This window comes from Gadus chalcogrammus, chromosome 16 (genome assembly GCF_026213295.1).
Source record: "Gadus chalcogrammus isolate NIFS_2021 chromosome 16, NIFS_Gcha_1.0, whole genome shotgun sequence".
In the NCBI taxonomy this organism is placed as follows: domain Eukaryota; kingdom Metazoa; phylum Chordata; class Actinopteri; order Gadiformes; family Gadidae; genus Gadus; species Gadus chalcogrammus.
The window spans coordinates 23441696-23463825 of NC_079427.1; the positions used below are offsets into that span (position 1 = coordinate 23441696).

General features: G+C 41.3%; 1 protein-coding gene across 1 annotated transcript in view; it reads left to right on the forward strand.

Moving 5' to 3' along the window:
- Positions 1-3851: 3851 nt before the first annotated feature.
- slc36a4 (solute carrier family 36 member 4) overlaps positions 3852-22130 on the forward strand; it is a 52305-nt gene continuing 34026 nt past the window's right edge. The window contains exons 1-6 of the mRNA XM_056610704.1: positions 3852-4106; positions 4385-4505; positions 5341-5461; positions 8115-8205; positions 16806-16894; positions 20591-20686. Of these exons, the coding sequence (XP_056466679.1) occupies positions 4484-4505; positions 5341-5461; positions 8115-8205; positions 16806-16894; positions 20591-20686 (419 nt within the window). The 5' untranslated portion in view covers positions 3852-4106; positions 4385-4483. The remainder of the gene's footprint in view (positions 4107-4384; positions 4506-5340; positions 5462-8114; positions 8206-16805; positions 16895-20590; positions 20687-22130) is intronic.

A 22130-nucleotide genomic window follows, 5' to 3' on the forward strand; every position in this document is an offset into this window, starting at 1 on the left:
AGGTAAGGACTGGCTAATCCATATGGGATAAATTGTAATTATTGACGATAAATAAGTCTGATTAAGTCTACTTGTGTGATTACAAACTTCTTTGTAATCTGAAGATGCCATATCCGATTCAAATCGTCATCAAGATCCCAACATCGGGTGTCATTAGCCGAGCTCCACTGCCTTATGGCGCGTTTCCACTGCAGGGTGCGGAACGGATCGGATCGCAGAGGTGCGGATCGGGTCGCGTTTCCACTGCCAAAAGTGGGCGTGACCTGGACTTAGCCGTACCCGTTTTGGCCAGTTTTGGCCTCATTTTCAGGACTCCTCCGTTGGGGTACTGAAAACGAGACCAGGCGCCTGAAAGGGTCCCGGGAAATTCTAGCTACACACCCCCTCCGTTGATTGGTCGACAGAATCATCACATCCGGGTGACGCGGGATAAAAACAAACAAACAGTAGCCTCGAGGTATTATTCTTTACAATTAACATGTTGCGTAAAAAGCTTGCTTGGGCGAACAAGGACGTGGAGACGTTCGTCTGCATTCTTGGGGAGGAAGACGTTGTTTACGATGTTTACGTAGCTGCCGCGGCGATCGACATCCGGCCTACCACAAAGGGTACTGACGGCAGTGGAAACGCGACCTCGGAACTGAGCTGGGCTATACCGCCCCCTCCCTACCGCACCTTTGCGATCCGATCCGTTCCGCACCCTGCAGCGGAAACGCGGCATTAGTGGGTTTTCTCCGTCCAAATTTCATACGTCCAATCAGCGAACAGAGGGAGCGGCTGAGAAAAGTGACGTTAAAGTCAGCTCTCGTTGACGGACATCTTCACGCACGGTGTTTGGTTTGTTAACAGCCTGCGCGTAACGTGATTCCCGGCCAAATGGGCACGTTGCTCATCTATCCGTCACGCATCTAGGTGGACACGCCCCACCTGTGATGTCACAATGCTGCACATTTTGAAAACGGCTTGTAATGGCTAATCACACTCACACCTGGTGGTATATGTCCCCTTTAAACTTCAACAGACCCCTGCCTTCAAGTGAGTTAACGTTTGTCAATAGAGCGGCAAATTCACGGCCCTTCCGGTAGAGCCCATGGGACTTATGAGATCGAAAAATATGAATGGGTTTCAATGGAGAGAAAGCAATTATCTTCTGGTCCCAATCTTTATATGCCCCGGATTACACATATGTTATATGTGGATTTAAATGATAATTTTTCATGTGAAGAGTTTAAAGAGGTGCAATATACTACTTTTCTGGTCTTAATTTCTTATTAATGACTCCTATAGCGCAACCTGCCACGAATAACAGCACAAAAACCGATGTAGATTTTCGGGAAACTCTTCCTCTCATCTGGGCGCTTTCAGCATTCTCTGTCAACGCTCGGTTTCGTCCTTCTCTGCCCCCTCGCCCCCCTCCTGCCAACCCAACTCCGTTGTGATTGGTTACCTTCCTTGAAGCGCGCGCGGGCAGATTTGACCAGGCATATGGGGGCTTGTCAGGAGTGCCTTCTACGTAGATGATTTCCCGGAAATGTGAACAAGTGAATCGCAAACGTTGCCCCGAGTGTTTAGCGCTCTGCACAGCCACTCCAGACTGTCAGCATGGAATACGTCGAAATGCATGTAGGGCCTACGTCATTATTTGACACTTTAGTATGGCTAAACATGACTATCAATCATTATAACAACGTTTATAGGTCATAAAAGTCAAAAAAGCATAATAGGTCCCCTTTAACCGTTTATTGTGCAATTGTTCAGTTAAAGGCTGTAGAGAAAACACAATGAGAACTTTCTACATGTCTCGTAGCCTATGTGACGTCACGCTCCCAGCGAATGGCGTGGACAAGACCGACAATCTCCCCATTGGCATTACTGAAACTCTCCACATGACCCGAATTATAATGGTTTTCACCTCTTTCGATGCTTTTATCCTTCCCTTGGAAAAAAACGACCATTATCAAACTTATTCACGAAAATAAAAGTTTGGTTTTCTTTGCATGAAAAATTATCATTTAAATCCACAAACAATATATGTTTAATCCGGGGCATATAAAGACTGGGACCAGAAAATAATGACTTTCTCTCCTTTGAAACCCATTCATATATTTCGATCTCATAGGTCCCATGGGCTCTACCAGAAGTGGCGTGACTTGCCGCTCTGGGTCCAGACTTCCCTAGGTCCAGACTCCAAACTCTGCAAATTAAATGAAGTACGAGAGTCTGGTATGGAGGTAGATTTGTGTCTTTATTATGCAATCAAAAATAATAGGTTTGAGAGCAAAACTTTCCACACTGCAATCAAAAAATAGGTTTGAGAGCAAAACTTTCCACACTGCAATCATAAAATAGATTTGAGAGCAAAACTATCGACACTGCAATCAAAAAATGTTTTATTGCAAGATAAATTAATGTGATAAAAAAAATATTAATGGGAATCCAAAAGTTTTGGTTGCAAACCCAAAAGTTTTGTTTGCAAATCCAAAAGTTTTGTTTGCGAATCCAAAAGTTTTGTTTGCGAATCCAAAAGCTTTGTTTGCGAATCCTAAAGTTTTGCTTGCGAATCCAAAAGCTTTGCTTGCTGTTGAGCTGAATCTCGTGGGCGGGACCTACGCCGAAAGATGTAAGACACGTCTCTATTGGCCAGTCTCGATCGGAGTGACAGCTTGGCAACATCCGAAAAGCCGCTGCCCCCCGACTGCCTCCAGAAGCAGATTGTCGGCCTGACGGACAGGGTGTTCGTTTGTGCCTCTCAATCCGCGGCGGCGGTCAACAACATCGCCCTGCTCTCCTCTGCCATGGTCTCCTTGTCGGCTGACAGGGAGACCTACGGAATTTTCAGGGCGCGCAAGCGCGCGCACGGGACAAGCCCATAAGGCGAAGCCTAGACGGCGTAGCCAACATGAAATAGAACTCCCTCTCTCGTTACTAACTGTGGATGTTGCCAAGCTGTCACTCCGATCGAGACTGGCCAATAGAGACGTGTCTTACATCTTTCGGCGTAGGTCCCGCCCACGAGATTCAGCTCAACAGCACGCAAAGCTTTTGGCTTCGCAAGCAAAACTTTAGGATTCGCAAACGAAGCTTTTTGATTCGCAAACAAAACTTTTGGATTCGCAAACAAAAATTTTGGATTTGCAAACAAAACTTTTGGGTTTGCAAACAAAACTTTTGGATTCCCATTCATATTTCTTTTATCACATTAATTTATCTTGCAATAAAACATTTTTTGATTGCAGTGTCGATAGTTTTGCTCTCAAATCTATTTTTTGATTGTAGTGTGGAAAGTTTTGCTCTCAAACCTATTTTTTGATTGCAGTGTGGAAAGTTTTGCTCTCAAACCTATTATTTTTGATTGCATAATAAAGACACAAATCTACCTCCATAGTATGTTAGGACCAGTCTAGGGTCTCATGGTATATAAAAATAAATAAGCTGCAGGCAATTTAAATTGTAAAGTGAGGACAAACCCAAGCAACAAAGGAATTAAGATACATAGACATAATAGTTTTAGTATTATTTCTAAGGATGAGATTGTGCTTCCATGTATTCATCAAAGGCAGAAAGGAGAGTATAATATGTTTGCCCTATTGCTACTCAACTCATCTAAATGGCTGAAACAAAACCCCATTGGATTTTTGACTAGTGTGCTTTAATCCAGAATGGCAATTTATATTCAATTTTTTTCACATATTTCTATATTTAAATAAATCATATACTATTTGTATGGATATAATTAATCATACAAAAATAAATCCACAATCGATGTTCATGTTTGCGTTGGTCAAAAACATGCAAATGATCTCTTCCGGCGTCGTCTCCCGTGATTCGAGATTGGCAGACCCAAGCCCCGCCCTCTACCCTGTGACGTGTCGCACGTTCTCCTTCGGATCAGGAAGAGGTTTATCCTACAGTATAATCTGCAAATATAAACATCGTGTGACAGCACGGCCACGCCAAAAAAATCTCAAGCAAATAAATTAACCCTGTTTTTCAAAGGGGCCACTTAAAGAATAGACCTCCGGGACCAGCCTCTACTGTAGCCTGCTGGGTCTTTGGAGAGCCATCTCTGGAGGACTGTGTTCCCTGAACCGAATGACAACAGTGAGGTAAGGCTCTTGACTCGTCATGAAGTTTCATTCATTATATAGGATATTTGAATGCACACGTTTCAGCTATTAAATGAGTGAAACGTTTTTTTTTTTCCAACGGGTCCTTTTTAAGAGGGTTTGGTTCTGTCTAGCTAGGACTAGGATTGAAAAGGACCCCTTACCTTAGCTTCCCATCATTGTCTTGCTAAATGAATACCACGTTGGACTTTTGACTCGAATAATCAATGTCTGTTATATATTTATATATCTATAAATATGAATACTCCGATCCCTAGGTCCACAGCGTCGCAGTTCGCGGAGCACATTGGCTTGGGACGAGGGTCTCATCACTGAGCTCCGGGTTTGGTGGTCTCCTGACAAATGCCTGGCGCAGGATGGGGAAAACGCAGCAACTAGGTAACACGTTTACAACTTTTACAGCTACTAGGGCGGCTATACCTCACTAGAAGCAAACATGTGTGTATCAGATTGACTAGATCGTGCAATAGATCATGGATGGGTGGTAGCTTATATGTGTGTTTTGTGTGGGTTGAATGTATTGACCATTGCCTACTGACTTATATTACCTGGACAGCATCTACAGTTTCTATAACAGTCTGGTCAACATTCTGATACATAGTTGCCTTGCCTGTGAAAAGTGTATTTTTTGGATCAATATTGGTCAATATTGATATTTGGACTGATCGAAATTGTCAATTGTTAACTGCTGTTCACACTATTGACTATTAACAATTTCTCTAACTATTAACAGTAGTCCGACTAAATTGTGACCTTTGAGAGTCGCAGTTTGAGAGTCATTGTTGAAGCGATTGGGTTGGACTTGCATGTAAAAGTGGCCCCCAGAATATAAATTACTTATTCCCTGGATAGATTGACTCATGGATGGGAACGTGAAAAGGTGTCATAGCAGGTTTGATGTGTTTCCTTATGTTATTTACGACACGCTCCTCTCCTTGGCTTCAGATTCATATATTGAGTGTCACATTTATCAAAGCGCCATCAGAGAGTTTAAGTCTGTTGTACTTTAAATTACTGTGCTGATGCTTTAACATTTTGAGTTCAGCAGATGTTTATTTGTACTGTACTGTTGCGGCAGTTCACCGGACTCTCACAGCCCAACATTTACACTTGGTTGATTTCAACATCTTTTGTTCCATTTTTCTCAAGTGAATATGTGCTTGCGTATAAAGTGTTATTTTTAATTTGTGCTGACCCCCCTGTGGCACGGCAGACATGGAGGTGATGACACCACTTATCGAGAGCCCTGTCCAGGGCTCGGAGGAGAACTCGGATGAGGACCACGAACTGCTCCCTCCTCCACAGCATGAGCAGGACAACGGCCGGGGCCTCACGTAAGGACCCCTGCATGGGCATAGTCTGATCACTTGTGGACATGGACTTTAACATGGATACACTGTTCCCCCCCCACCCCGGCCACACCTCTGCCTGGTATTTTACGTGGAATCACTATTCATCCCTAGAGTGCATTCTGTTACCTGTTTTAAGTCATCTGAGGTTTACCTCAGTTAAAGACCTGGTGTTATTGAAACCACATAATTTAAAGGGGACATATCATACCACCAGGTTTGAGTGTGATTAGCCATTACAAGCTTTTTTCAAAATGTGCAGCATTGTGACATCACAAGTGGGCGTGTCCACCTAGATGTGTGACGGATAGACGTAGCAACGTTGGCTACAGTCCACTGGGTAGGCTGGTAGACTGATCTATCCAGCGTACATTTAGGTGGACACGTCCCCTTGTCACAATACTGTACATTTTCAAACCTGCTTGTAATGGCTAGCCACACTCACACCTGCTGGTATGATATGTCCCCTTTAAAGATGGAAAAATGAGCCTGTGCTTTCTCTTTCACAATACCAACATTCATTATGAATGCATACGTGGATGCAGGTCATTGCACCAGTACTCTGCCTTATTGGCCTATGCCCCTGTATCAGACCAATAAAGGTCAATACACACAGATATGAAAAGAGGTAATACTTCCAACAAGGCACTTACCCAGCATGCACATACATTTACAGACTCATGTTTCACTTAACCTGTATTTCTTTTGAGATGTTTTGATATCTACGCATGCTGCACGTTCCGCACTGTGTTTATGGTTGGATTGATCGTGTTATCAGTTGACTGTTTGTTGTCAAATACGCAGGAGTTTTTATATTTCTGAGATAGTAGCATAGTAGCCATTTGCCAGCAGAATGAATTTAGTTCAGCAGTTATTTCATTTGACCCACAAGGCCAGGATAGTGTAGGTAGTTACTGGGTGGTTTGATCCCCAATGTCCACACCTATCTGTCAAATGATTCTTAACCTACAATCCTGGAGTAACCGTTTCGAATCCATTCGATCCATTCCATTTTTTTTTATTATAACCGCTTCACATTATTTCATTGGCATAAATGATTGTGTGTGAAGGGGAGGTTTATGTGAGATATTTAAACTCCCTTCGTTTAAAGGTAATAACTAGTGTTAATGCATGATCAGTGTGCTTACTAACTGGAATACTCAGTCATGTTCCAAGTCAGAGTCAAAGGCATGTTTGTGTAAAACGTAGAGATACAATTCTTCACGTGAATCAATAGAGTAGAGATAAGTTATATGATCATAAACATATGGACTACTGTTCATTCTTGGTCATTAAAACCAGGGCCCATCCACTGTCCACAATGCTTGTGGTGCTCCAGGCACACTGGCTATTTGTGAGTTCTGGATGATTGCAGAATAGCCGGTGTTCGACCATGTCCGCAAACCTCGCCCATCCGCGGAAGATTTAATTGAATGGATAAATGAAGTCATTCATATTCAATTCACATTGAATTGCAATTATTACAGCCAGTCTGACTCGCACAGTGAAGCTTTTTTTGTCCAAGTGTGTCCCCATTGATGCCATTGTATTTAATAATACGATTTCCAAATTTGAAAAAACAAGGCTGTTGGAAAGACACACACACACACACACACACACACACACACACACACACACACACACACACACACACACACACACACACACACACACACACACACTCTCTCTCTCTCTCTCTCTCTCTCTCTCTCTCTCTCTCTCTCTCTCTCTCTCTCTCTCTCTCTCTCTCTCTCTCTCTCTCTCTCTCTCTCTCTCTCTCTCTCTCTCTCTCTCTCTCTCTCTCTCTCTCTCTCTCTCTCTCTCTCTCTCTCTCTCTCTCTCTCACACACACTAGGGCCCGACCGATATTGATTTTTGAGTGCCGATGCCGATTATTTTCAGAGAAAAATTACGATTACGATTTAATCGGCCGATAAAAAAAAAAGCAAAAAAAAAAAGCATATAAAACGTAGTTTTTGATACCTTAAATACACTTTAAACACTTTTGACGAATATGTGAATAGAATGCAGAACCTTTGAGTGTTTTAGAATACATATACAGTCAAAAATTTGTGTAATTTAAAATGTAAAATAAATAACTAACTCCCAATGTGCTGCGCTCGTGAGCAGTGACTAACACGTGCGTGCTGAGCAGTATGGTCTCACCGTTAGAGTCTACAGTATAACAAATTAACATGGCCTGGGACCTAAAGAAAAACAGGCACAACATGCTCAAACAACGCGTCTTGTGTACATTGGTGAGGTGAGCGCGCAGCTGCCTGAGCGAGCGTGCTTTCATGTTGTACGGTAAAATTCAATCTCCTCTTTTTTACTCCAGCTAAAGTTGTTAGTTAGCTAGGCTAGTAGGAGCGCAATCTGGATACTAAATGCAATAACATTTCTAAAAAAATAAATAAAAAATCAGTTGTAATCAGCGTCTTTTTGGCAGATGTCGATTATATTGAAAAGGCTATAATCGGCCGATTAAATCGGCAGGCCGATGAATCGGTCGGGCCCTAACACACACACATCCTTTTTTTTCTTTCCCTGATGAATGTTTCTTTTGTATGAACATCAGCCCAGTGTATTTACTTGACCTACAGTAGTTGATTCATGTGGCCTTCTTGTGTTGCTCTAGGTTCAGCCAAGCACTCATCCACCTGCTGAAGGGGAACCTGGGCACGGGCCTCCTAGGCCTGCCTCTGGCCGTTCACAATGCAGGCATAATTGTAAGTGTCCATTCACATCTCCATCACAAACTTATGGCTGGCGTTCTCAGAAGGACCACCTGGTGGGCAGAATTATGATTTTGCTTAATTGTTAATTACTGTTATAAATCTGCTGTACTTTCTACTCTGAATACCAAATTTCCTGTTTCGGATTAATAAAGTAGATAGCTGAACGAGCATGAGAATCACTGACACATGCACGCACAAACTTGCACATAGCCATCTGGATTGACAAAGGCAGCATTATTCATACTTTGGAAATCCTAATAAGACAAAACCAATGTGTAGTGTTTGCCTTTTTTGTGGAAGCGTGAAAGACAAGCATTTCATTTTCATTAGTGACTGAAATAAGTTGTTCTGTTAGTATGAACATGACACAAAAGATGACCCAACAACAATTTTTTACCCATTTAGGGAATGCATATTGTGCAATGTACCGATGACTTGCTACATTTTTCATGAACAGCCAATGTTCTCGATGAAAACTTAATTACAAATATCTGCAATGACGAAGAGCAGCAAACCATCTAACTGAAGGTGTTGGTATTGAAAGCATCTGCAGAATTTGATAAATAAAGCATTGTAGCTACCAGCTGGTTAGTTAGAGTAGTTTGCCATTGCTGCGATTCAATTTTATTGAATATTATCAATGAAACAATGACAAAGCTGTCTGTACTACTGTCTGCGATAAAATAACAGTGACCGTTAACCAGAAGTGCAGTCCTTTTGTAAAACAAAGGCTTGGACATAAATCATTGGTCACAATGTTTTCTTTGTCAATGGGATTGGTCTAATCCTGTCAAAACATTCTGATCATGTCTAAGGAGATGGATTTGATACATTTCGCACCAAGCATTGAGGTTAAAAGGCACTTCCCTTGCATTAGACAATGACACCATCTTGAGCAACCAGTGTGAGTGTGTGAGATACAAGCCATAATGGAGCGTGTCACTTCATCATAATTTGGCATTTATCAAATGGATTAGAGAAGCTTGAAAATAACATAAATGAGAGAGATTCAATATTGAAAGTGAGAAGAAGCTTTCAAGATAGACATCCTTTACATCTGGGACCCGTTTTATATGGAGGACCAAAACAAACATAATACAAATACACAAATTTCTAAGAAAAACTGAATGAATACATGTGTTCAACATTTTAATATAGTCAAATAAATATAATATATTTTCATAGTTATCTAGTAATTGTTCTATTATGTATTTCAATATGATTTTTTATTATTTTCATTGTCACATTCCAACATTTTTGTAGTTTTGCCCAAGTGAAAGCCAAAATCAAGAATTGGGATTGTCACGAATGGGATGATGACGTGATGAAGTCTATTTGTTCCAATTGGTTGATCGTGATTTATTAACGACGAATAGGCTTTACCGGTGAAACCGGTATTATTATAAGTCATATCCACGTGGCACTAACTGTTGTTGATAACCCTTATACAATTCTGCGGATTTCTGACCAGTTTTGATCAGCAGTAAAAACACCCTGAATTACGTTGATAGCCTTAAATTAGATTTTTGAGCAGCTCTTACACATATTCCAGTAGGTGCTGCTGACGAGACACTTCCTCAAAAATTCTCCCAGCGACATGGTCTATTCCACTGCCCAAAGAACAGGGTATCTGAAACAGCCGTTGTTATAATGCATGCATGGAAGGAACAAGTAGTCAGACGCAGGACTAGCTTCTTAACTCTAGCCTAGTAACACACAACTTACAACAAAGCAACAGCCAGTACAATTAATCGATGCACCCATTTTAATAAATCAATGGGAACTATGATTTTATTAGATGTATTATAAATAAATAATACATTATAATGGTACTGAAATAGATCAGATTCAGATTTTATTTGTTACATACACAATACATTGCAGTGAAATGTTCACAGTCGGCTCCTCCAAATAGACGCATAACAAAACAGTAAATACATTCAAGATGTCAGGGGGTTATTGCACATAGGAATAAAGGGGGTTACTTCAATAAATATATGAGTGCAGTTCCTCAAAAGGGCTTAATCAGTGCCATTAAGATAGCTGACAGCTTGGGGATAGAAACTCTTCCTGAGTCTCTCAGTCTTTGCCGCCAGTGAGCGGTATCTTTTCCCTGAGCGGAGCAGAGAGAATAGTCCGTAGCTTAGATGGCTTGGGTCTTTCAGTATGCCGGTGGTCCTGGCCTTGCAACGCTTGATATAAATATCTCCTAGATTAGGGAAATACATCAAGAGGACAATAACTCATTCAATTACCAGTTAAAGCCGAAATTAAAAAATATATATTTTATTTACCTGTGTCATGTACAAAAATATGGGACTATTACACATTTGAAACATTTTTATTTTTTTTATTTTTTTTGTTCCTCTGTAGCCTCAGACAATACTATTTGACTATGATGTTCAAACACATTCTTGACGTGATGTTTTATGCTGCCATTCGCATTCCTTGCAGCTATTAGTATACTTTGCAGTATCCATTTGAAGACTTTAGTCCCGAAAAGTCGTCCTCCACATAGTGATTTTTTTTCTTTTGCTTTGTTTCAGAGATGATTAAACATATTACCCATGCAATGCCATAATGATAAAGAAAATCTACATTTGGTAGACGATGACTTGGATGTCGCTTGGTCAAAACGCTTGCTTGCTTGCAATCAATTGGCATGATTGTGCATCAACTTCTTTCCAAACTGTATGGTGGCATTGTAAGCCGTTATTATGTGCAACATAAAATGTCCTTATATTTTGTATGGCCCCAAGAACTTAATTAAGTCCATGTTAGTATAATTATCTTTATATTCCCCATCATTCTCAGCATTCTCATGGTGAAATCCAGTTTTTCAGTTTTTCGTGTTGAGGGCTAAAATGTTGAGTGCTCAGATTGTTTGGTCTAGCTCAACATGTCCAGGGGAAAAGATATGCATCTGTCATTCATACCAGGGCCTCCCCTATTATCTATTATGAATAGGGAATTCAGAAATAAAAGGGAGTGGAGAGATGTAACTGCCCAACCCCTGGGGTCCAAAGAGAGACACCATTCCAATAGTTTGGGACTTGAGATTGTAGTTTCAGACTTGCAATAGTGGTTTATTTTGAATAAAACTACTAAACAATTTGACATGAAGCTGATGCAGACGACAATGGGATGTTGGTCCTTTTTCAGATTCTTCCCCCGGTAGAGAAAGGCAAATTGTGGTTGTTTTGAATTATCCGACCAGATAGAATCTGTTGGTAGGTCCCAGTTATCTTTTGGACACAAATCTACCTCTTGTCAGAAAGTATTAACAAATGAATAACATTGAAGAGGGACGGGTCTGACAATTCTTACTTTATACTTACCGTTTCATGTATGATCAAAGACTACAGAGGCTCCAAGCATCAAAAACCAATTGTACACCTCTGTAGTGCAAACAATAATCGTAATTTATAAAAAGGAGATGAGAACACTTTGCCAGACCTTAAAAACAGGAAAAAAAATGATAATAACGCTGCAAACATTATCTTTAAAAGTTGGATAAAAAACATCAGTGTGATGCAAGGCACATTATTGTTATCCTTTGTCTAATTTCCACCTCATTTTCCACAAGTAACTTCTACAGTTTTCATGATGTCTACACCAAATCAAAGCAAACACGTCTAGCCCTGTGCCATGCAGTGTGGTAACATTTAAAACCGTAGCAGAGTAATTAAATAATCACATTTCTTTGGGGATTTTGTCAAAGCAAACTGCATTGAAAATAGCTTGGTAGATGGGTAGGTTGGGGTTGAGTATGAGGAGAACATTGGATTAAAGGTCAGCTGACCTCTGACATGGCAACATGTTTCATTGTCAGAGCAATTGTTGGCTGTGCTGAGCTTAACTATTAGCTTTCTATTAGTTCAGTGCAGAGTAGCCTTGCAACCATCTACCGATGACCCTAGAAATTAACACTCTAGTTTCGTTACCGTACTACACATCTTTTATTTGCGTGTTTGTGTACATAGTGAATACCATATGTCGAAAAAAGAAGCACATGACGGCATGATATCTGAGCTACCTATCAATGCTTTTGATTGATTCACCATCCGGCCCAGATAACACAGAATAACAATGAATATATGGAATCGTGCTTGAATATTCAGCAGTATCCTTTTTTTTCAAACTCTGAAGGATTTTCATTCATTATCCTGTTTGGCAACGCTGTTATAATATTCAAGGCAGCTCTGCGCTATGAGTTTGACTAATTGTCTAGGTTGCCAGTTCTTATTGAATATTTGTAATAAGCTGGTATAATGAAAATTGCCGTAAATGAATTATTCGTGGAGCATTTTAGTCCTTTGGCAGTATTATAAAGTATTTAGTGTGGGTAAATATAATGTATACTCAACTGAAACACTCAAGTGCACAAGGAATGCCAGCCAGAACACATACACCTGCAATTAGGCATGCTGCTCAGTGTGTGGTTTTATAAATTGGATTTATTGTTTTTAGTCACTGTTCCAGTTTGGTGGATGTTAGCATAAGGCTCAGGTCACACACACACACACACACACACACACACACACACACACACACACACACACACACACACACACACACACACACACACACACACACACACACACACACACACACACACACCCCAATCTAGCTTGCGTGCATGTGGCGTGCACGGGCATATTGACCTGGAAGAGCTCCATCAAGCGGGGCTCATGTCAACACATTGTTAGAAATTTAGGCAAGTCTTGCAGAGTACGACATGAGAGGCACCTGTAACACATATTTCGTGACACATATTTTGCGTCATAGTTCGTGTCCATCAAGCTGTCGGGCTTGAAAGTAAGAGAAAGAGAACATAAGTTCATGCTTCTGAATGTCTTTGAATTGTGTTGTGAACTCTGACTCAATGTATTCATATTTCAGATGTGCCAATGGTTTGCTGGGAGCACGGCTCTCTCAAGTGTCTGAAGTAGCAGAAAGTCGTAGCGGCGACTTGAAATGATCACTTGAAAAGATGAATAGCTTGCCATAAAAAGCCGCCGATGTGTCGAACATCTCAAACTGTCCAGAGTTCTTGGTAGTCTTGGCATTTTTCAGCCAGGAAGGCATTTATGGAATCAAAGAAGTCAACAAACTGCTCCAAAACTGTACCGCAGCTTAGCTACCTAACTGCTGGCTGGAGAGAGATTTCTCTGTGTGTTGAGTCTCTGTTCGCTCCTGTCCTCCAGCAGGGACAGGAGCTGGCGGTGGGTCTGGGCAGTTCGCTTAACTATGAAGTTAATAACTTTTACCACCATGGTGATAACCTCATTAAGACTAGTGCTTGGCAATATGGCCGATATTTGGTATCACAATATATTTTTGCCTAATGTTATTCGATATTAATCAATATTTATTGTTTTAAAGATTAGAAATTATATTCCAATATAAAACCAAACCAGACCAAATTATTTATACTATAAACCAGAAAGTTTAATATAGCAATTACAATCGTCACAAAGAAATAAGGACCTTTTGCCTGCAGGTATTCAAAAATATAATTATCTTTAAATATAAATTATTATACTTGATATTAATATAATCATTTATATTGTGTGTGTGTATGTGTGTTTGTGTTTGAGTGAGAGTTCTCTTACCGATGGGAAGGCACATCCTGCGCCCAAAACGTTTTCAGTTTTTGCCATCTGATTTGTTTAGCTGCCTTGAAAACATTGCTGCCATTATCTGTAGCGAAGCAGATCTGATGCCCCTCGTCCAGCTTCCACAAACTTAAGGCATCTTTAAGGCTTTCACAATCGTCTATACTGTATGATCTTTGGGTGCATAGATTGTCTGCAAGCACGTACTTTTCAGCTCCCAGTCTTCGAGGTAGCAGGGGCCACTCGTATCTGGGATCTAAAGTTTCAATTAGCTTTCTGAATCCATATTTTTCAATGTATAAATTGGAATCATGTCCTTGTACTATAGAACGAGATAGCTCAATTTGTTGCTCATCCTATCATAACGAGAATATCTGAACATTGGTGAAGTTTGTTTGTTTGAGGTTACTGGAGCAGCTAAGGGAGTCCTGCTAGCAACATTGCTAACAACGTTGCCAGCTCTCTTCTGCTTGATGCATTCATTGTACTCGATAACATGCTTTATCTTCTGGTGATTGAACCGATTTATAGTGTTGCCTGGCTTCGTCGCAACATCTTTCCGACAAGTCTTACAAACTACGGTTGTTTGTTCAGTTAATTTTTCCTGTAACCCGGTCCTATCTTTTCCTTTCTCTGCACGGGTGGACACTACGCCGAAAAACTGAAGCAGGAGCGCTGCAGCGGAAAATAAATGCAAGAGCAACAAAATCTCTTGTGAAAACTTTGAAGGAGTTTAGAAAATAAAAATGGTTCCCCTTTCAATATTGAGCATTAATCTAATATAGATTGTTTCAAGCTTCATGATTCGCCCAGCACTAATTAAGCCCTAAATTGGACATCTTTGAACAGAGGTTTTCTTGGTGTATTACACAGTGGACTTTCATGAGGGTTTCAGTTAATCTGACTGCTCCCCTCTGTTTCCTGACAATGGCAGGGGCGCCACTGCAAAGACCTTCATGATGTCAGTCCCTTGCTCCTCAAAATGTTCCACAAACACCTTGGTTATGTCCTCACCTTTTGTTGTGTCAGAAATTGGCTTTAAACAGCAGAGCTCCTTTCTCTATGACTGCTCAGCGTTGCACTTGAAGTGTCGTTCACGTCCACGCACTCTAACACCACAGATTCTTTTAACGCAGTTGTCTGATGCGCCTTGATATTTACTACCACTTCTTCGATGCATCGCTCAACAATTCTAGCAGACATGGGAATATCTTTTATCCTTGATTTGATTGTCTTTTTGTTTAGTAGACCTTCAAACAGAACCTCTGAGCTACAGAGAAAAGCCTCCTTAATATATTTGCTATCAGTGAATGACTTTCCATTTCTCCCAATGAATTGAGCAATGCGATGGCTGGCTTCGGCAACATGGTTTTTAGCAGTGGCAAATACTTTGAAAGTGTAAGCTTGATTCCCGTACCCGGACATGGCTCGTTTGATAGCCTGCCTGATCTTTGAAAAGTTTTTTCGTGCTCTGATTTCATAGCTAGGGCCATCACCTAATGCAGCTGAACTTCTGAACTGCAATTCGTTTGGGAATGTGAGCGGGAGGCGGCACCATCCGTAATTGACCGTTGAAGAACAGAGACCAACTTTTTTGCGTTTATCGCCAGTGTGTCAATGATTATGCTGCCGTATGCCAATGAAGGCATGACCCCTGATCCGGACTGTCAAGAAAGTCTATGTTGTGAAATCAGGTAACCAGATGTCTGAAAGGATACCATCTAAATTGTTCCCTGAATATTGATGCGATTGATTGTCATCATGCGACACAAATGACTCTGGGCCTCGTAGGCTCAGGGCTATCTGCAGGTGCCGCAGATATTACAGTTTGTAAATGAGAGCGTGATCAAATCCAGCTTGTGACATTTAGTTTTTTGTGTAAGAAAAAGAAAATATATATAATCACAGGTGTTATAGGTGCGTTTGGTGTAGTACTCTGTAAGACATGCCTATTTAAAGCAATAACCAAAAGACAACGCATACAGACTACAGGTAGGTTTGTGGGGTGTTTAGGAATAGAAGCAAGCTCTGCTTCCTCTGAACATGAACACATCTGGCATTCTGAACTACTTTTGTACTTGGCTAGATGCAGGCTTTTGAAAGGAACAGTACTTGGGCTGTGACTGATGACGTTTCACAAGTCAACAAGAACACAAGTACAGACAAGAACGACGATTGAGAAAATGCTTCTGTCTGCCGTTGTCGAATGCAGTGTGTTGGGTCCCTCTTTATTGTCTGGCGCCTTGGTTACCAACTGGCCCCAGCTGGGTCCATACACATTTCAAGGCCCATTAACTTATGTAAGTCGCTCTGGATAAAAGCGTCTGCTAAATGCCCTAAATGTAAATGTAAATGTAAGGCAATGTGTTCGATATACCTTCCCCCCACAGTGGTCCCCCAGCTGGTAGCCAGTTCTAAAGGGGTGATGCCCCCTTCTCAGTCTCCAGTTGTTTGACCGGAGGAAACAACACACACACACACACACACACACACACACACACACACACACACACACACACACACACACACACACACACACACACACACACACACACACACACACACACACACACTTCAGGAATGGGATTATTGAGTTGAAGGGGCACCCTCCTGGGTGTTAATATATGCAAAGATGTTGCACCTACATTCAACTGGTTATTACCTCGCACAGTGAAGAGGAAAGGAGTGCTTAGAACAGTCCGAGTGTTCTGCGAAAAGGTGTGCTTTCAAAACACGAGGCCATCATGAAACTGCTTGACTCACTCACTTGAACAAATGAGGGGGAAATCATATGTTTCATCATCGGCTATCTCAGCTAAGCGTTGTTGCATCGAGAGAGTGGCAACAGGTCCAAACTCTGAACAACAAAACTGTTTGGATGTTTTCTTTTCCGTGACCAGTGGCTAACCCTTTTAGGTTTATTTGTTTTCACTGCGAATGCTGAAAGACCTTGCTTGTGTTTGTGTCTTTCAGGCGGGACCCATTTGTCTTGTGCTGATGGGGGTCGTGTGCGTGCACTGTATGCATATCCTGGTCCACTGCAGTCATCAGTTATGCGAGAGGTAAGGACACACACACATGCACACACACACACGCACACACACAAACCAGTGTTCCATTTGGCTCTCTCTCTTTCTCTCTCACATTCTCACACATCAGAAAACTCATCCTAGCTCAGACTGAAGCTGAATGTTAGCTTACAATTTATTTGTAACCAGCATTCGTAGTGTTGATCAGCAGAGAAATAGTCTGCCAAAGACGTTGACGTCGCATAGCAACCGAAGACGCTGGAGTTGACAAGTTACCAGACTATTTGCGGAGTGTTACCAAAGACGTCATCGGAGACATAAAATCCTGTTTTCCTTGACAGCCTCTTCTATAATATGAATGATTTTAGCTTGTGTGTGCCCGTGCCCGCGATAAATCACACACAAGCTAAAATCATTCAAATTAATGTGTTTTATTTTTATCTTGCACTGTTGGAGCACGTACTACTTTCTTGCGCTCCGCCTCTGACTACGAGATGGTTAGTGTTACAACTTTCTGCTGTCGGCTCCCAGACACGTTCCCTCCAGGGACGATGATCTCTCAGGGGCAACACACCCTTCACTTTGACCGGCAGTGGGTCTGCTTATAGGTCGGAATATGGTCGGAATGAAGCGGCCACCGATTCTTGCCGGGTGCTTTATTTTTTTACACACAACCGACTCGAGCATTAGTTCACTAAACTTACATGCACGCTACCGCTCGCTCGTCCACTGCACTCACACACACACACACACACACACACACACACACACACACACACACACACACACACACACACACACACACACACACACACACACACACACACACACACACAGATGTGCACCAGATACTTTCTCGTGCGAACGAGATACTTTCTCGTGCTCACGAGAAACGTTTTGTTGTGATGCGAAACGTCCGTGGGTGGGAGAACGCTACGTACATATAAGGGGCGGGATTGAGCAGCTGAACATGGTTTGTAGGCTCATAGAGCAGCGGTCAGCTCTATAAAATGGCGCTCGCAAGGCAACATCAAAATAATATATAATATACCGGTATGCCGATATTGTCTCAACTACATATCGCTTTCAAAAATATACCGGTATAATTTTAAAACCGGTATATCGCCCAGCCCTAGTGTGAGCGTGTGTTTAAATCATCCCCCTGGTTTTTGATGTATGCATCCTCGCTCCATGTTTTATGTGCATTTGGTTTTTGGGACCTGTCTATTATGAATGGGCTTGGTAAGTTGTTACTTTTTCCTCACACACTGACAAACACACACACACACACACACACACACACACACACACACACACACACACACACACACACACACACACACACACACACACACACACACACACACACACACACACATAGACACACATACACACCCATATCACATCACACACACGAGCACAGAGGAATACATGTAGGATCAATTCATGTTAATAATATTAAACTAGAAAATGCATTTCCTTGAGAAAATGCAGTGAATGCTGTAGTGCAAAGTGAGGTTGAAAATATGTTTTAATAAAGACACATAGATTAAGAAGTAAAAAAATGTTAAAAGGCAAGTGAAGGGATCAAATGAAGGGATTTGAACTTCAATTTGAATTTTTGGTCTAAATGGAGTAAACATGCACACCATTTAAAAATGATAAAATGGTTCAAAACAAATAAAGTGAAGAGTTAGTGATCAAGTTTGAATACATTTGAGATAGATAACAATCATATTTCCAATAGATCAATCATTTTAGCCCCAGTGAAACAAGAAATACTATAACTTCTATGGAAGTCAATGTGACCAACTAAAAATATAAAATCGAATATAAAAACGACATCTGTTGATACAAAGTGTAATGATTTATAAGAAGTAAAAAAAAAAGATTTAATAGCTGAACTAAATGTGAGATAATATATATGTACTTGCCTAATGCTCATTTATCCAGCCTGATGTTATTTAAAGTAGAACAATTGGGCGGGAAAATCGCCCAATCTGGCAACACTGCCTGGACGTCGTAAAAAATTGTCCAATTGGGCGGGAAAATCGCCCAATCTGCCATCATTGCCTGCACGTCCTCGCGCTCTTAACCTCAGCGTAAATCAATGAGACCAACTGAAAACAAGCCGACATGGAACTTAAACTGTGATTTTGAAAAAAATATAAAGGTAATCGAAATTCTGTTTTCAGATTATTGAAGATACAGGTGTGTTGATTTGTTAAAGGTCCCATGACATGCCACCAGGTGTGGTGTAATTAGCCGTTACAAGCCTTTTTGGAAATCTGCCCCTTATGACCTCATAAGTGTGCGTGTCCACCTAGATGTGTGATGGATAGATGAGCAACGTTTGCTACCATCCACTGGGTAGAATGGTAGACTGCTCTATCCAGCACACATCTAGGTGGACACGTTTGATGTCATAAGGGGCAGACTTTCAAAACGGCTTGTAAAGGCTAATGATTACACCACACCTGGTGGCATGCCATGGGACCTTTAAACCTTTGAACAAGGGTTAACGATAAAATGAAGCCTGAGGTAGTAAGTGTCACAATGGAAGTCAATGGATTGACTTCCATTGTAAAAAACAGAATTTTCAAAGTAGAATATCTTAAAAAGTATAAAATATTTCAAAAATCTGAAAAGAAGTGCGCTATTCCAATCTAATATGAACATTTTAAAATTGGAATGGAGTCCTTAGGTGAACATTTGAGGAAGGAGATAGGTCCCAAAGTTTGTAGAGTAATAAAGAAGGAAATAAAGAACTAGAAAATGCATTTCCTGCAGAAAATGCATTTCCTGCAGAAAATGCGGGAAACTTTAAATTCTGGACACTAGGTCTGCGATCCGATCTGGCCTCTACAATCAACACACTATCAATCAGAATGACAAGTGTAACTTATGCCGTGGACACTCTCTTTATCTGGGCCTACGCTCCCCCTATCTACATTGTAAGTCTTTTAATTTAGCATTTTCCCTCCACTCTCTGGAAGCTGGGGAAGGGTTTTTACTGGCCTGTCACTGCGTCTCCTCCTCTCTGTTTGCTTACCTGACCTCACCTCATGTATGTTTGATTTATCACCACGTGGGGCCTTGTTGTTCAGGAAAACTGTCGCCTTGGAACCAGACAAATCTCCAAAGCTCATGTTACATTAGCTCTTCAGATAAGGTCTGACTCCCCTCCCATACAAAAAGATTTCTGTCCGGTAAGAGATAGGGCGAACAATCACAACGTTTATCTAATATGAGGGGGGATATATACGATTACGGTTCAGAAGAGCATCAACAACAACAAAGATGGCTGCCGCTGATGTAGAACGGTCTATTTATTATGCTATCGAGACAGCATTAAACAAAATGGATGGTATGTTTTCACTTAAAGAAGAACAAACTACACTTTGTTGAGAATATGTTTTGTCGTTGCTCAGTGCTTTGACACCCTTTCGTTGCTATGATTGGTTGTGCCGACCCTACAACCAATCACATCCAAAGTCCATTTGGTCTGCGCCTATTGGTGACGCCCCTTAGAAATCGAAAATTAACGGAGAGGTTCCCGAGTAATTGCACTTTGCGACTCCTAAAAACACTAACCAAACCATAACCAGAAGCTAGGTGTAATTTCTTGCTATATATTATAAGTATACTACTTCTAATAATAATACTTTTCATTGTTGTCCGCTATCTCTTTGCACCCCTAATTATTGTACTTTATTTGCTCTAATGCAGGTTGAAGAGACCGTCCATGAGCTACAGCGACACCGTGGCCTTTGCTATGGAGCACAGCTCCTACCAGTGCTTCAAAAAGACCGCCGGCCTTGGCAGGTCTGTCTGTTCTCTTTTATCACCCAATACCATGCCAGCAGAGATAATTTGTAAAAGAGACACACTTACTTATTTCTAGGAGCCTTATATATCAACAGGATATGGATCATGATCTGGTTGGTCACATTCAACAATATGACAAGGGTACTGAATTGGCATTCTGCGAATACTGTTACCTAATGCAGTAAGGAATGTTCAAGGCCATAGTGTGACGTTATAAGGCGCATCTTCTGTATCCATCTTTGATTAAAAAAGCACCAAATCTAATCACATAATGTATTGTTTTGATTCTTCAAAGGGAGAGTTACAAACTCTTCCTTTGAAGAGTTTGAAACTCAAACTCAGCAATTTAAAGTAGAACATGTGAGTTATTAATTTGACTGGAGTTTTTGCGCACACGTTGCGTGCGCTCAACCTCTAGTTGTAATTAACAGGGGTAAAGTGTAGTATACCATGCATGCAAATCAATTATTAAATAGCTTTTACTGTTATTCAGGGCTGATAGGTGCATTGACATTTTAAAATGCAAGGCAACTACTATTGGTTAGTTGAAAATAATGATCATCATTGAGATTAAACATCTCTTCCAGTGTCCTGGCCAAGACAGGCAGTCGTTGCCTACAGTCACACATAGCATACACACAAAACATAAGAAAAATAAAACAACTAAAACAGTCCGCAGGGGGGAGGGGGGATATCAATATCGCAAGACATTTCGGGAGGCTCAAGGAGGTTGGTAATATTAAGTTTGAGCAACAAAGTGTGAAGACAGTTCGGGAGGCTCAGGGAAGAGGGTAAAGTGTAGTCTTGTGGTGGACTCTAATTCACCATAGCCTACTGTTTTATTGACATGTTTTCGTTGTGTTATAGGGACACTGTCTCTTTAAGATCATGTCACGTGTTTGTTGATATGCCGGTCGGCGTGATGTTTGAATGTAATGTTTTTTATGTGCCAAATGAACGACCTGCCGTTGCTTGTTGAGGGGAGAAATTGTCTCTTCCTCTATTTTATCACAATTTAAATAGTCTTTAGACAGACCGTCTTACCTGGGAGAGTTTGTAGACGAAGGAGCCGTTATGTTTAAAAACATAGCGGCTTATCTGGGCGAGTGTTGCTGCAGTGTGTGCGCGTGCGGGTGTGTTCTTACCTGCGCGTGTACCAATGGCGGAGCCGTTAAACGTCTTACCTGTGTGTGTGTGCGCGTGTGTGTGCGCTTCCGTGTATGTGACGCTGCCTTTGTGTTGATGTGCGGTGTGTGCACATGCTTTTGTGTGTGTGTGTTTGTAGTGTGTGCGCATGTGTGTGCGTTTCCGTGTATGTTTGTGCGCATGTGGGTGCTTCCGGTCTATATATGCGTTCGCGCTTGGCACATGCGCACTTGAGTACTTGAGTGTGTGGTACTATTATAGTAGTACGATTATTTCCCATCTCCTTTTATGTCAC